General features: G+C 38.4%; 1 protein-coding gene across 1 annotated transcript in view; it reads left to right on the top strand.

Moving 5' to 3' along the window:
- LOC124541463 (double-stranded RNA-specific editase Adar) overlaps positions 1-17,284 on the top strand; it is a 56,664-nt gene that overhangs the window by 12,618 nt on the left and 26,762 nt on the right. The window contains exons 6-16 of the mRNA XM_047119373.1: positions 6,344-6,506; positions 6,724-6,798; positions 7,087-7,209; positions 7,857-7,931; positions 9,534-9,666; positions 10,555-10,666; positions 11,300-11,386; positions 12,801-12,867; positions 14,570-14,741; positions 15,217-15,319; positions 16,377-16,528. Coding sequence (XP_046975329.1) covers positions 6,344-6,506; positions 6,724-6,798; positions 7,087-7,209; positions 7,857-7,931; positions 9,534-9,666; positions 10,555-10,666; positions 11,300-11,386; positions 12,801-12,867; positions 14,570-14,741; positions 15,217-15,319; positions 16,377-16,528 — 1,262 coding nt within the window. The remainder of the gene's footprint in view (positions 1-6,343; positions 6,507-6,723; positions 6,799-7,086; positions 7,210-7,856; positions 7,932-9,533; positions 9,667-10,554; positions 10,667-11,299; positions 11,387-12,800; positions 12,868-14,569; positions 14,742-15,216; positions 15,320-16,376; positions 16,529-17,284) is intronic.

Below are 17,284 nucleotides of genomic sequence, written 5' to 3'. Positions count from 1 at the left end.
CAATAATAAAATGCCGCAGATATTTTTAACTTTGCCGTTTCGTAAATTCAAATCGTTTGTAAAAAAATACATAGGTAAAAAAGGCATATTATTCGATACAAAAAAACATCGGTAAAAAAGGCATATATATTCGATACAACATTTAATAGATGATTAAAAAAGCGTGGAGTTAATACCTGTTGACTTCCAAGCAGGATATATTAATTATTAATTCAAATAATTGTTTTAACTAAAATGTCTTTTTATTTTTTAAATGTTGACAAAGGGTAACTACTGAGTTTCTTGGCGGTTCCTCTCGGTAGAATCTACTTTCAGAACCGCTGGTAGCTTCACTTGATATAGTTGTTAAATGACGATTCAATAGTGCTTGTAAAAGCCTTTTTTTTCCGCTGGAAAAACGCTTTACGCGCTTCCCCCACGTGATGGAAGTGGGGGGGGGGTACTCCCCAGTTTCCTGGACGCCGAGTGCACCCAGGACCACCGGGTTTACCCACTAAAAAACCAGCGGTACCCTCTCCGTCTTTCGGCTGGCGCCACGGGATCGCTTACGCGTGCTACCGTGACGTGCTTGTAAAAGCCTACTTGAATATAGTTTATTTTGATTTTTGATTGATTACGCGTAGAACGAACCGCTTTATAATTTCCGAGACACAGGATCACTTCCCAATTTCTGGACACGGAAAAAAACAAGTAACTGTCTATCGACTTCACCCTGGGCTTGGACCTGTTTTAAGAACCAGTTGTTTATGAACTGCCTCATTGGTTTAGATGAGCCAGTTCATAAACTACTAGCGGAAACTGCGACTTTACTTCTGTAAATTTATGTAACACTAACATTCAATCATTACAGTTATTCAGAGTCGGATTTAAAGGTCTGGAGGCCCCCGGGCCACAAAGCAGTGGGGGCCCTAGACAAACAGAAGCGTGAACAACCTAATTATATTATCATGGATTAATTACTTTTTCATTTCAATCAGTAAGCTATGATTTATTTACTTGTATCGTTAACTTTTAAAATATTAAATAATAACATTATTATAATTTTACTATATCTCGGTATTTGTTAACTTGTTGAAAACTGTGGCCCCCACTAATGTGGTGGCCCCAGGGCAGTTGCCCCGGTTGCCCTCCCCTAAATACGGCCCTGCAGTTATTAATTACGGTTTATTTACCATGATCTCGTGAACAAGACATTCGTAGATAATGAAATATCGAGCTGCACCGAACAGAAATAAAAAAAAACAAACAATGTTATTTAAAAATTAACATTTAAGTTCCGTTTTACCCCCTTAGGGATTTGTGTAAAATCTGTCTACAACAGATGTCTACCCCCTACGTACATAAGGAGCCTACGTGACAAATTTGAAGTTTGTAGGTGTATAGTTTCTGAGAATACGTGATCTATCAGTGTTTATTCATTATCATTACATAGTATAAAACAAAGTTGCTTACCGCTGTCTGTCCCTATGTATGCTTAGGTAGGATTTAGATGCGTTTTTTTTTTTTAATAGATAGAGTGATTCGAGAGGAAGGTTTTTGTATATAACACATGGACAATATAGTAAAGAAACGCTGACAATTTTGGTGGTTTCTGATGTGATGTCGTATATAAAACAAAATCTATAGTATATTTAGTATCAGCATTGCACACGTGCGAAGCAAAGGCGGGACGCTAGTTTATACATATATATAGATTATAGAGTCGAGATGGCCCAGTGGTTAGAACGCGTGCATCTTAACCGATGATTGCGGGTTCAAACCCAGGCAAGCACCGCTGATTCATGTGCTTAATTTGTCTTTATAATTCATCTTGTACCCAGCGGTGAAGGAAAACATCGTGAGGAAACCTGCATGTGACAAATTTCATAGAAATTCTGCAACATGTGCATTCCACCAACCCGCATTGGATTGAACCCGCAGCGTGGTGGAATATGTTCCACACCTTCTCATCAAAGGGAGAGGAGGCCTTTAGCCCAGAAGTGGGCATTTACAGGCTGCTGTTGATAGTGTCTCAAGGTAGTCGCTTGTAATTAAATCTTAATTTCATCATGAAACGGCCGAATCTGTCAAAAGTTATAACAAATTCATATTTACATAATAAGTAACTTCACAGCTATATATAATGTTTATTTGTAAATTCTAAAAGGTATATGAATGAACCTCGGATATCCGCCCCCCCCCCCCCCCCTTCCTAAATGGTCTTACGTACTAAACAAAGCGAATATGCCCGGGCTGTGTAAAAACAAGTAACTCATTTATGGTACAACGCGTTCGCTCATTAAGCGGCAACACAGATAACATTTAGTAATTAGATAATGTTTGATAATACTAATGAGTTCTTACTAAGTAACATTAAGTAATGCCATTGAATTATGTGAATAGGCTATTTGACTGGTTTTTAAAATCAATTTTATATTATTTAGTAGAAGTTAAGGAACCCAGTAAAAGTTGATTTTTTTATTTCTAGTACATATTTACCGAAAAATATCATATTTAAAATTCCATATTTAAATAGCGCGCAATAACGCTTCTTGGCCAATATGGCGTTGCATTGGGGTCTGTGACGTCACTTTGTTGTATTTTTATCTGTGGTACATATAGTAGAAAGGCAAGGTTAACAAGAAAGTGACATCATCATACGCCCGGCCAATCAGGAGCGTTTTGTGTCACGTGAAAAACGTTTGAAAAAATGCATTTTATTTATGGATTTTTTAATAAATTAAGTATTATTTTTAACTTTCGTTAGTAAGTAACCATTTTTAAACTCATAATATACACTGATTACAATAATTCACAATTTATTTTTCGCATTGTCAAATAGCTTATTATAGACTCGATTTCGAAGTGGTCTTAAATTTCTGACCATTTCTGGATTTTCCCAAAAATGTATACAATGGACCGATAATCCGACATGTATATTATTATTGAATATTTTTTTGACGACCTTGGTCGAGTAGACTGTACACCGGTTTTAATGGGTACACCTCTCCGAGGTCCCGGGTCGATGTAAATAATTCATTAGTTTCCTATGTTGTCTCGGGTCTGGGTGTTTGTGACGTCGTTACTTCTGATTTTCCATAACACAAGTGCGTTAGCTACTTACATTGGGATCAGAGTAATGTCAATCAATCAATCATAACAATCAATCAATCAAAATAAACTTAATTCAAGTAGGCTTTTACAAGCACTTATGAATCGTCATTTTACAATTAAGTGAAGCTACCACCTGTTCGGAGAGTAGATTCTACCGAGAAGAACCGCCAAGAAACTCAGTAGTTACTCTTTTTTAACATTTAAAAAATACAAAGTTATGTTAATTAAATACAATTATTTAAATGAATATATCCTGCTTGGAAGTCAACAGGTATAAACGCTTTCTTATCATCTATGTAATGTATGTGATGTTGTCCAATATATATTTATTTTTAATCTTCGCTTGTGAAGGTAATGCATGGTTGAACAGGTCACAACATATTCCACTATTGCGCTCGACGCGTTGATGTTCAGATTCTGATAGTCCAGTTTGAATCCGACTTCATGTGATAGCTATCACTTCTTTATACTTCAGAGTATACTACTACCAATGATTTTCTAATGAACAGATATGTTATATCCATACTAAACAACAGAAAAACGTGTGCCGCGCCGGGGACCGTTTATTTTAGTTTATTTTTACATTTCGTTACAAGTAAAAAGGATAGCTTCATAAAAACAATAAGTAAAAGGGGTAACTAGATGTTTTAATTACGCAAAACGTATTACTACGTAATTATGATGTATTATAACGTATTACTACGTCAAACAACTAAAGGCAAACGTCACAATTAGGACGTTTTCTAGTCTTCACTTTTTGCGCGTTAATAACATATCTGTTTATTTCAACATCATTGACTACTACACATAGAATTATCAATGGATATGTAATTTGTCGAATTAGAAGGTACTCTTTTGTAAAAAATTGTGGACTAATTGGGGGTGCTTATTCTTTGGCAGTGGAGATGCAGAATTGTAGAACGTTTTTCGGATTGCCAGGGATTCACTGTATTGTCAAATAGTAGTCAATCAGCTTCGTGTTTTAGGGGTTTAGTTGTTATGTGTTAGGCAAGAAAAGTAGCCTATGTCCTAACTTGGAATACAAGTTGCTTCATATCAAATTTAATCGAATTCGGTTCAGCGGTTGGGTAGGGAAAGACCGTCAGACAGACAGAGTTACTTTCACATTTATAATAAAAGTAAAGTAAAAAAGAAAGGCCTGTACATTTCCCACTGTTGGGCTAAAGCCTCCTCTTCCATTAAGGAGAGGGCTTGAAACATATTCCACCACGCTGTTCCAATGCGGGTTGGTGAAAAGCACATGTGGCAGAATTTCGATGAAATTAGACATATGAAGGTTTCCTCACGATGTTTTCCTTCACCGCTGAGCACGACTTATAAATACAAATTAAGCACATATGTATAGTGGTGCTTGCCTGGGTCTAAACACGCAATCATCGGTTAAGATGCACGCGTTCTAACCACTGGACCATCTCGACTCACATTTATAATTTTAATATAAAATTATAGATTTGTAATTACCCTATTAAGGACTTGACTAATTAGTGAAGTAATTAGTGTGAAAGTGATCGTTAAAATGAACTTAAGCAAAGTGAAAGATTATGAGTTGATTCACAAGAATCCGATATCGATTCTGAACGAATACACCAGCGGATTCGAGTTTCGATACGTCACCAAATTGGGTACTGAACATTTACCCGTATTTCTGATGGAATTAAAGGTAATTATATTATTATAGTTATTAATAATTACAGTCATTATCATTACACAGTATAAAACAAAGTCGCTCACCGCTGTCTGTTATGTATAACAACAACAACAACAACAGCCTGTAAATTCTCACTGCTGGGCTAAAGGCCTCCTCTCCTTTTGAGAAGAAGGTTTGGAACTTATTCCACCACGCTGTTCCAATGCGGGTTGGTGGAATACACATGTGGCAGAATTTCTATGAAATTTGTCACATGCAGGTTTCCTCTCGATGTTTTCCTTCACCGCTGAGGACGAGATGAATTATAAACACAAATTAAGCACATGAATCAGCGGTGCTTGCCTGGGTTTGAACCCGCAATCATCGGTTAAGATGCACGCGTTCTAACCACTGGGCCATCTCGACTCTTATGTCGTAGTTATGTATGCTTGGTTTTTTTAAATTACGCAATGGATTTTGTATTTGATAGTGTAATTCCAGTAGTTCGGGATGGTCAAAATCATATTATCGTTTTATAATGATGCACCAATCTCTCTATCTTTTGTTACAAGCCCCGCTATCGTCCAATTGTTTTATAATGACAGTTCAATCATATTTAAAATAAGAAATGGTGTTACATGCCAGTATTAAATGCTATGCCATATAAAATAATATTAATTACAGTTTTACAAATTATTGATCAATTAATTACAATATCAATTGTATATAACAAAGTAAATTCAATAGCCCCCGCTATATTCATAATATGCAATAGTAATGTGATATAAATTATGATATAGAATCAAATGTCATAACTCCGTATTGGCTAAGAGGAAGGTGCATATTATAGTATATATGTATTATAAATGAATAATATAGTAGAGTTACACTACATATAAACTTAATATGTTTATTATAGTGATTAATAAATTAATTCACGTTCGTTATGTCGCCAATGCGCCACCAACATTGGGTATTGGACCAATTTTAAGTGACACGTAAAGTTTTAATCATCTTCCTTAACTTGGATAGAGTACAATATCTTTTTCAATGTTATTATTAAGTGGGTAGCCTAATGAGCTATAAGATGGTGAGGGCTCACTCGTAAACATTGGTCCTGTAAAACCATTCCTTGGACAATGACGCTGTAAGAAATATTAACTATTCCTTACATCGTCAATGCGCCACCAACCTTGGGAACTAAGATGTTATGTCCCTTGTGCCTGTAGTGACACTGACTCACTCACCCTTTAAACCGGAACACAACGATAATGAGTACTGTTGTTTGGCGGTAGAATATCTGATGAGTGGGACAATTTACCAGGCACCATTGCTCATAGCCCTACTACCAAGTTGAATCTATACATATAATAAAATTGGAATGTCTATTTGTAATGTTAAAATAACCGCTTCTTACCAAATTCATATGTACACACGGTACATATACTAAAATCACATTTTGTTTCAGTAATTGTCTGTCTTTCTGTATATTTGTTCCGGTTTTTGGCACGACTGGACCAATTTTGACGGGACTTTCACTAGCAGATAGCTGATGATATGAGAATGATTTAGGCTACTAGTTATTTATATTTGTTGGTGTAGGTGGCGGATATGACGTTTGAGGGTTGGGGTCACAGCAAGAGGGATGCACGGGCATCAGCGGCGAGGACCTGTTTGAGCGCTCTGTTGGCGAGGGCGGGGAGGGTCCTCCCTAACCCTGGACCGCAACCGGACTTCACAAGCGACGAAGCACCTAAGTATCCGGGTAAGTTGGTGGATTAACCTAGTAATGTCTAAAGATCGTTTACGTTACAGTTGTTCTTAATTTTATTTTTGTTAAAGTATCCAAGTTTCCGGTTCTGATGTTGTTAAAAAGAAACGGTTGTTTTTAAATTTATATTTTTGCTAAAGTATCCGAGTTTCCTGTTCTGTTGTTGTCTAAAAGAAACGGTTGTTTTTAAATATTTTTTTTTTTGTTAAAGTATCCGAGTTTCAATGCATCGAGACGAAAATACAGCCGCCGGACGGTAACGGCAACAAGGCGACCCCACCACCTGGTAAGTCGATAAAATTAAATGCTTTGCTTTTCTTAAATATACATTCATTTAATTATAAAATTATAAATAACGAAAAAGGTTATTCATGTTAAAGTAATTATTAAAAAAAATTTAAGTTTCCCGCCATCGTAGTTTTTTTTTTGTAATCTTTAATAAGGCAAAGAAATCGATAGTGTTATAAAATAAATATAGTATAATTTTAAGAAAGCATTTAATCTCCTACACAAACGGATCGTAAGTATAGGAAATTTGGTACAGTTAGCAAAACAATAACATTTTGTTTTACAGGTCTCTTCGGCCCGGCCGTGTCACCAGTACTCAAGAGCCCTATAAACATGCTGTACGAGACCTACCCTGGGATCACGTTCCACTGCTCCTTCGGTGACGGATCTCCCCTGGATACCGCGCAAGGTATATAACAAAAGATTCGACATAGTATACAAATGATATAACTATATTATTTATACTGAGTATTCATACTATGAGCTTCTAATCATTGTAATTGTCATCCGATTGTAAGGGTTTACAGTAGATACTTCCCTTGTGCCTGTAGTTACACTGGCTCACTCATCATCCAATAAATAAATATAGGCTATGTTACTCGTGGATAATTTAGCTTTCGAATGGTGGAAGAATCTTTTAAAAGATTCTTATCGGTCCAGTAATTTCTGGTCCTTGCGTTTTGCGTATACTCCTTATTATATCAGTTATCTGCCAGTGAAAGTCCCGTCACAATCGGTCCAGCCGTTCCAGAGATTAGCCGGAACAAATAGACAGACAAAATTGTAAAAAATGTTATACCATACCGATTTTGGAAATTATATGCGTTACAAACAAAATAACAATACTGAGTACTGTTGTTTGGCGGTGGAATATCTGATAAGTGGTACCTACCCAGACTGTCACAAAGGCCTACCACAGAATCGTTATGAGGTTATCCTAAAACGTAGTTCACAGCATATCCGCCGATCCTGAACCATTGAGCTACTGTGGTTTCCACTAGATCCAAGCTTAATTTGAATATTGGTAATAGCTTAAATCTTTGTGTTTTATTTCAGCTCCCGTCACGCTGAGCCACAGCATGCGTTTTAAGGTGGTCTGCCAAATTAAAGATCAGAAGTTCGAAGGTTACGGTGAGTACATTTGAAGATAAGAAGACCCGCTGAGTTTCTTTCGCCGGTTTTTTTTTTATGGTATAGGTTGGCGGACGAGCATATGGGCTATGATGGTAAGTGATCACCATCACCCATAGACAGTGACGCTGTAAGAAATATTAACTATTCCTTACATCGCCACCAACCTCGGGAACTAAGATGCTATGTCCCTTGTGCCTGTAGTTACACTGGCTCACTCGCCCTTCAAACCGGAACACAACAATACTGAGTACCGTTATTTTGCGGTAGAATAACTGATGAGTGGGTGGTACCTACCCAGACGGGCTTGCACAAAGCCCTACCACCAAATGTTCTTTTCTCCGGTTCTTCTCAGGTCGGGGTGTTCCTTTTTCAGAAACGGTGGTAGTGTTTGATTTGACCATCAATAAGTAAGTGTAATGCTTCCATATTGAATAAAGGAATTTGAGTTTGAGTGCTTGGTATAGATTAAATAATTACGGAACAGATATTTATTGCTTTAATTTTGTCTTAATTGATGCGGAACATCCGCGTTTGCGGATGTGAGATTGCCCCGCGCCACCTTGTTGTCCGAAAATCCACAACAGCGCGGTTTCTTAGACATTTTCTGCCTCGCACAACCACTTTGTGGAACCAGCTTTCGCCGGTATCGAATAGAGATGTTGCGAATATTCGCACCTCATCTCTCTCATCCGCATATGCGGAAGTTTCGCATCAATTAAGACATCCGCAACCAATTAGTAACAGCCTGTAAATTTCCCACTGCTGGGCTAAGGCCTCCTCTCCCTTCGATGAGAAGTTTCAGAACATATTCCACTTGGCTGCTCCAATGCGGATTAGTGTATTTACACGTGACAGAATTACGTTCAAATAAGACATGCAGGTTTCCTCACGATGTTTCCCTTCACCGCGCACGAGATGAATTATGAACACAAATTAAGCACATGAAAATTCAAAGATATGAAACATCAAATCATCAGAAATAAACAAGAAGAAAATCACTTAATCTTTAATTAATCATTAAAAAGTAATGTTAATTATACTAGCGGCAAGATACGATGGCCGTTTTGACACATTAAAAAAGTGATGTGAAATGTAAATTTATTATCGATATAATATATTCAAATCTTTGTTTTTTGCAAGTAATTTAATTCAAGTTTTTGTTGCAAGTAGTATCTGATTAAAAAGGTTTAATAAAAAAAATATAAAATAAGTTAAAGTACCTAATATATTCGAACGAAATCGAATTAAATCAAAAATTGGAATTAGAATGAATAACTTTATGAACACATTACATACAAGAAATAAATTGATACAAAAAATACTAGACTACGAGGTCGAGTGTGAGAGTGTGAGAGGTCGAGTGAGAGAGTAACGATTAGACAAAAAAAAAAAAAATTATCTTCGCGGTACACTAACATTTGTAGTTTAGAAATCACATTCGATAAATTTTATGACTAACTGCACGTCACTATTGACAATAAAGAACAACAATTTGTTCCTTTGATGTAATTATTTATTAAATACGAAACTTCATGAGCGGGCAAACGTCAAAACGGCCATCATAGCGTGCCGCTAGTATAATCAAGTTTATGTTTTCAGGGTCAAGCAAGAAGCTGGCCAAGCTAGCGGCGGCCAGGGCGGCCCTGGGCGAGATGTGCGAGAAGACCATGTCTCATGCCCGGCCCGTGTCCTCAGATGGCCTGCCACAACTACTGGCGGACCATGTGGCTAAGTAATTATTTATTATATATTTATAAATAGATCCCTCTCGAATAGACTATTTGACAGGCTATTTAAATAATTGTATTCAATTAACATGACTTTGTATTTTTTAAATGTTAAAAAAGAGTAACTACTGAGTTTCTTGTCGGTTCTTCTCGGTAGAATCTACTTTCCGAACCGGTGGTAGCTTCACTTGGTTGTAAAATGACGATTCAAAAGTGCTTGTAAAGCCTACTTGAATAAAATTTATTTTGATTTTGATTTTGATGTTTTTTTGACAATGCGAAAAATAAATTGTGAATTATTTATATTATTATTGAAAATAATACTTAATTTATTCAAAAATCCATAAATAAAAATGCATTATTTCAAACGTTTGTCACGTGACACAAAACGCTCCTGATTGGCCGGGCTTATGTACAAAAAATTTTGCTTATGGGCCTCATTTCATTATTATTTTTTGCCTCGTGTATTAGGAGAGCGGGAAGGGATTTTGCTCACTTCATACCAAGTTTCATCAAATTCAGTATTTCATCAAATTGTAATTCAGTACTCTAGTTAAGTGTAACAGATATACTGTTGTCTTAGATTTTCGCGATTATTACACATTTAAATAAAACTAATTATAACGGATTTGAACGGTCGCGGTCACGGTCAGTCTACCCGTGACCGCGAACGCTGTAAAGTGCTCGAAACGTCGGGATGTTAAAAATAATTAATATAGGCGATTCAAATCCGTTATAACTATTATTTAAACAGATATACTTTTGCATTTATAATAGAAACAGGTCGAGTTGTTTCATATATTTATATATTATTTATAGTTCACTAGACGTTTCTAATTTTGTAGTTGATTTGTTTTGCTATAATTTTTTATTTCTAATTGTGATTTTTTCAGATTGGTTAACGAAAAATTCAACGAGATGATGCGAGGTGACCTCGTGCATTCCAAGAGGAAGGTTCTCGCCGGCATCGTGATGACCATCGACAATAAACTAGAGGGAGCTAAGGTTCGTTTTCTTAATTTAAACTTTAATTTTACCAAAAAAAAAAAAAAATTGTAAAATTGTTTTGCAAACGGTACATGTAGAATTATATGTAAACAACAACAACAACAGCCTGTAAATTCCCACTGCTGGGCTAAAGGCATCCTCTTCCTTTGACGAGAAGGTTTGGAACTTATTCCACCACGCTGTTCCAATGCGGGTTGGTAAACGCTACAGTATATATATACATACATATAATACAAGCTGTGCCCGCGACTTCGTGCGCGAGTCAGGAGTGAGATTCCCGTCGAAATCGGTCCAGCCGTTCCATAGATTATCCGGAACAAACACACTGACAATATAAATATGAGACAACATCACATACATTACTCTGATCCCAATGTAAGTAGCTAACGCACTTGTGTTGTGGCAAATCAGAAGTAACGACGTCACAAACACCCAGACCCGAGACAACATAGAAAACTAATGATAATCTACATCGACTCGGCCGGGAATCGAACCTCGGAGTGGCGTACCCATGGAAACCGGTGTACACACCACTCGACCACGGAGGTCGTCAAAGATGGATAAAAATTGTAAATTGTGAAATGTTATTTTGATATTACAATACAATATATATATATGTTTATTATGCAGGTGATAGCGGTGACCACCGGCACGAAGTGTGTCTCCGGAGAGCACATGTCTGTACGTGGTCGTGTGGTCAACGACTGCCACGCAGAGGTACTTATGTTATACCCATACTAAACAACAGAAAAAAGTGTGCCGCGCCGGGGACCGTTTATTTTACATTTCGTTACAAGTAAAAAGGATAGCTTGATAAAAACAATAAGTAAAAGGGATAACTAGAGGTTTTAATTACGCAAAACGTGTTACTAAGTAATTATGATGTATCATAACGTATTACGGGCATAATTATGATGAAAACGACTAAAGGCAAACGTCCCAATTAAGACGTTTTCTAGTCTTCACTTTTTGCGCGTTAATGACGTATCTGTTTACTAGAACATCATTGATTGGGATATTATTTTAACTATACTTGGTGGTAGGGCTTTAGGCAAGCCCGTCTGGCTAGGTACCACCCACTCATCAGTTATTCTACCGCCAAACAACAGTACTCAGTATTGTTGTGTTCCGGTTCGAAGGGTGAGTGAGCCAGTGTAACTACAGGCACAAGGGACATAACATCTTAGTTCCCAAGGTTGGTGGCGCATTGACGATGTAAGGAATAGTTAATATCTCTTACAGCGTCATTGTCTATGGGTGATGGTGACCACTTACCATCAGGTGGCCCATATGCTCGTCCGCCAAGCTATACCATATAAAAAACAAGCTGTGACTGCTAACTTGTACGTGTTTGAATTTAAAGAACACATATATTATTGTAGTCTAAGTTACTCCTTATTACAGTGAAACTTGGTTAAGTGAAATATCTCCATAACCGGAGCTCATGATGCGGTCTCATCACTTTGGCATTGAATTACTGAAAACTGCATCGTGTGGCATATCAAATGAAATGTCTTGTTGAGAAGATCTTAAATGTATTTTTTTTGTAATTTTAAAATAAATAGTTTCCAAATTATTCAAGAAAATAGACGAAAATTGACCATTCCTTCCCCCCTTATCTCCGAAACTACTGAACCTAAAATTTTGAAAAAAATACAGAAATTAGTTTTCTCTTTATAGATTATAGGAAAACCTATAAGAAGTCCATGATATTAAAATAACATGGTAAATCACTCAATATTGTGCGTACCAACTTACATTTGCAGGTGGAAAGTGTGGGAGAACATATTTTTTAACTCCAATGTTAAGTTTTGTTGAATCGGTTTGTAGATGAATATTTAATGAAAAAATAAGCCCACAATGAGCATTCTACGACCAATATTTTAGGAGATATTAACATCGTACGGAACCCTCTTCACGCGAGTTCAACTCGCACTTGTCCCCTTTTTTTCTTACTGGAGGCTGTCGAGCACGAGATGGATTATAAACACAAATTAAGCACATATATTTATATAGGGGTGCTTGCCTGTGAACTCGCAATCATCGGTTAAGATGCACGCTTTCTAACCACTGGGCTCTCGTGTCAACATAAACATTAACTGTGCATGTTTAATATGTCTTTTGGTTCCAGGTCGCAGCACGAAGGTGTCTCCAGAGGCACCTTTACGCACAGCTGCTGATGTACGCGAATTCGTCAAGTAAGACATGTTTATAACTTGCTGTCGCCCTAGGTTTTGCTCGTGTTTTAGTATGTGCTAGTCATGAGTTAGGTAAAATAGTAGCTTCGTCACAGTATCATGCGTAAGCGATCCCGTGGCGCCCGTCGAGAGACGGAGAGGGTACCGCTGGTTTTTTAGTGGCGTACAGGAAACCGGGGAGTCACACACACCCCCCCCCCACTTTCCATCACGTGGGGGAAGCGCGTAAAGCGTTTTTCCAGCGAGAAAAAAAAGGTAAAATAGTAGCCTTACGTCCTTCCTTGGAGTATAAATTTGTCACATATGTAATTTCATCAAAATCGGTTCATTGGTTTGATAGTGAAAGAGCGACAGATAGACATGTTACTTTCACATTTATAATATTATTATTCGTCATTATTACATATATCCCTATATTACATGAGCTATCTGTCAGTGAAAGTTACATCGAAATCGGTCCAGCCGTTCCAGATTAGCAGGAACGAACAAACACACAGTCAGACAAAAATACCTTGTTTACATATTTAGTAAAAAGCGTTCACGTTTATAACATTAGTATACTCGTAGATATGTCAGTTGTTTGGAGGTTACAAGCATGCCAACAAGTAAATAGTATGTTATATATTATATAATGTATCGTCTTTGTGTTATTATTGGCATGCCATTGCCAGTTACCTATAATTTTTCGTAAATATGTGTAGTACGACACAACTTAGATGTAGCATCGGCTAAATTCGTGAAACCGATCACATCAGAATTAAGTACGCTATACCAAATTATCATTAGTCAAAGTCAAAAACCTTTATTCAAAATAGAAGTGTTTACACTTTCTTATTGATAGTCGAAATCTACCACCAGTTCGGAATATAATACCTCAGACCTGAGAAGAACCGGCGAAAGAAACTCAGCGGGATTTTTTTTTTTTTATAATGTCAATTTATAATTTACAACAATAAACATATTCTTGTTATTTGAAACAACCTGAAGGCGATCATCTATCTATCTATCTATCTATCTATCGCATAAGATATATTTTTATCTTATGTGAATATGATCTTTACACAAACGCAATAACTTGGGACCATATTTATTTGTCAATTTGACGCGTCGATTTACACGCACTCGCTGTCTCGGGTTGAACTGACGCGGGAATATATAGCGACGAATAGCGTTGAATGGCGTGATAGTTATTCTACCGCCAAACAACATTACTCAGTATTGTTGTGTTCCGGTCTGAAGGGTGAGTGAGCCAGTGTAACTACAGGCACAAGGGATATAACATCTTAGTTCCCAAGGTTGGTGGCACATTGACGATGTAAGGAATAGTTGATATTTCTTACAGCGTCATTGTCTATGGGTGATGGTGACCACTTACCATCAGGTGGCCCACATGCTCGTCCGACTACATATAAAAAAAAATAGGGAGCTGTTTCTATTGGTTGTGTAAACCGTCAGTAATCGGTTTTATTGAATTTGCCGATGCCACAACTAAGTTGTGTCGTGTACTAAGTAATCGGTTTTATTGAATTTGCCGACGCTACATCTAAGTTGTGTCGTGTACTAAGTAATCGTTTCTTTTAATTTGCCGATGCCACATCTAAGTTGTGTCGTGTACTAAGTAATCGATTTAATTGAATCGCCGATGCTACATCTAAGTTGTGTCGTGTACCAAACAAATTGATATGGTAGTGTCTGGTTCCAGACCCGACGGTGAGCATACCGGAGTCGGACCTCGAACCGGTGTCGGGCGGCGGCTACCAGCTGAAGCCCGACCGGCAGCTGCATCTCTACGTCAGCACGGCGCCCTGCGGCGACGGCCGCATCTTCAGCCCGCACGAGCACCACGAGCCAGAGCCCGACCGACACCCCAACCGGTCAGACAGTGCTAGCTTTACACCTCGCTCTGTGACGTCATTAGAACGATACCGCTTGCAAACAAGAGCCCGACCGGTCAGACAGTAATAGCTTGTAATGCTGCGGTAGTAAAATATAAAACTATAAAATAAAGCTGAGATGGCCCAGTGGTTAGAACGCATGCATCTTAACAGATGAAGAAAAGACAAACCCAGGCAAGCACCACTATATATATGCGCTTAATTGTGTTTATAATTCATGCTCGACGGTGAAGGAAAACATCGTGAGGAAACCTGCATGTCTCTAATTTCATCGAAATTCTGCCACATGTGCATTCCATTAACCCGCATTGGAACAGATGGTGGAATATGTTCCAAACCCTCTCCTTAATGGAGGAGGCCTTATCTCAGCAGTGGGAAATTTACAGGCTGTTACTTTACTTTTTTTTTTACTTTGTGACCCCAAATAATTAATACTGCTGTATAATGTTCGCAGGTTAGCTCGTGGCCAGCTGAGGACGAAAATAGAGTCTGGCGAGGGAACTATACCGGTTAAGAACTGTATCAACGTCATACAAACTTGGGATGGCGTTTTGCAGGTACGTTTCATTCTACACATACATATGTAGCTTTGAAAGAGCGATTCGTTTAGAACCTATGGCTTAGTTGGAAACGATGATCGCGGGTGCAAACCCAGGCAAGCATCGATGAGCATTCATGTGCTTAATTTGTGTTTATAATTCAACTTGTGTTCGGCGAAGGAAACATCGTGAGGAAATTCGTATGTGTCTGATTTCATAACAATTCTGCCACATGTGTATTCTATCAATTGGCATTGGAACAGCGTGGATTATGTTCCGAATCTTTTCTTTGAAGGAAGAGAAGGCCTTAGCTCGGCTGTGGGAAATTTACAGGCTGTTGTTGTTGATTGCCTCGTAGTGTGTCCATGGGTTAATCAGTTGTGTGTGTGCGTCAGAGTGTCTCGTAGTGTGTCCATGAGCTAATCAGTCGTGTGTGTGAGTGAGAGTGCCTCGTAGCGTGTCCATGGATTAATCAGCTGTACGTGTGTGAGAGTGCCTCGTAGTGTGTCCATGGGTTAATCAGCTGTATGTGTGTCAGAGTGCCTCGTAGTGTGTCCATGGGTTAGTCAGCTGTACGTGTGTGAGAGTGCCTCGTAGTGTGTCCATGGGTTAATCAGCTGTACGTGTGTCAGAGTGCCTCGTAGTGTGTCCATGGGTTAATCAGCTGTACGTGTGTCAGAGTGTCTCGTAGTGTGTCCATGGGTTAATCCGCTGTACGTGTGTCAGAGTGCCTCATAGTGTGTACATGGGTTAATCAGCTGTACGTGTGTGTGAGAGTGCCTCATAGTGTGTACATGGGCTAATCAGTCGTGTGTGTGCGTCAGAGTCAGAGTGCCTCGTGTGTCCATGTATTAATCAGCTGTACGTGTGTGTGAGAGTGCCTCGTAGTGTGTCCTTGGGTTAATCAGTCGTGTGTGTGAATCAGAGTGTCTCTTAGTATGTCCATAGGATAATTAGTTTTGTGTGTGTGTGTGTGTGTGTCGGAGTGCCTCGTAGTCCATAGGTTAATCAGCTGTGTGTGCGTCTGAGTGCCCCGTGTGTTCATGGTTCATGGTTGATCGGTGTGTTTCCGCAGGGCGAGCGTCTGCTGACGATGTCGTGCTCGGACAAGGTGGCGCGCTGGTGCGTGGCGGGCGTGCAGGGCGCGCTGCTGGCGCGGCTGCTGCGGCCCGTGTACCTGCGCGCGCTCGTGCTCGGCTCGCTGCTGCACCGACACCACATGTACCGGTCAGTACGGGGGGGGGGGCGAACGGTCACATCACCCATAGACGATGACGCTGTAAGAGACACTAACTATTCCTTACATCGTCAATGCGCCACGAACATTGGGAACTAAGATGTTATGTCCCTTGTGCCTGTAGTTACACTGACAGTCACTCGGAACACAACAATACTGAGTACTGTTGTTCGAAGAGCCTGTTGCATAGATTTCCTTTCTACCAGATAATAAGAGTGACAGAATACAAATTCCACCCAATTTCCAATTTACTTAGTGGTAGGACTTTGTGCAAGCCCGTCTAGGTTAGTACCACCCATTCATCAGATATTTTAACGCCAAATAATAGCGTAAAAAAAACTCACATTTTTCACATGTTCTCTATAATATCATAGATCCATATATTCTCAAAAGCCTTACGTTTCTTAAAAAGTTTAAGAAAATTAATTTAATTTGTATTTTTTTGCTGTCGCTACTCTTAGTCCAACTAATAGACATTAATAATAATTTAACGTAAACAGCGTATGTTACGTAACATATGTTAAGTAACTAAATTTATAATAATTATTTTTTGTACTGTTTGTCTTATTAATTATTCTTAAGTTTTGGGTATAAAAATGCAGACTATAATCATTCCTAAACATTGTATACTTCATACCAAATATACTGAGATGACCCAGTGGTTAGAACGCACGCGTTCTAACCACTGGGTTAACCGATGAATGCAGGTTCAAATCCAAGCAAGCACCATTATATATATTTGCTAA

Source organism: Vanessa cardui, chromosome 28, assembly GCF_905220365.1.
Source record: "Vanessa cardui chromosome 28, ilVanCard2.1, whole genome shotgun sequence".
NCBI classification, from domain to species: Eukaryota; Metazoa; Arthropoda; class Insecta; order Lepidoptera; family Nymphalidae; genus Vanessa; species Vanessa cardui.
The sequence above is the reverse complement of the archived record's forward strand: the minus strand, read 5'-3'. Positions and strand labels throughout refer to the sequence as shown.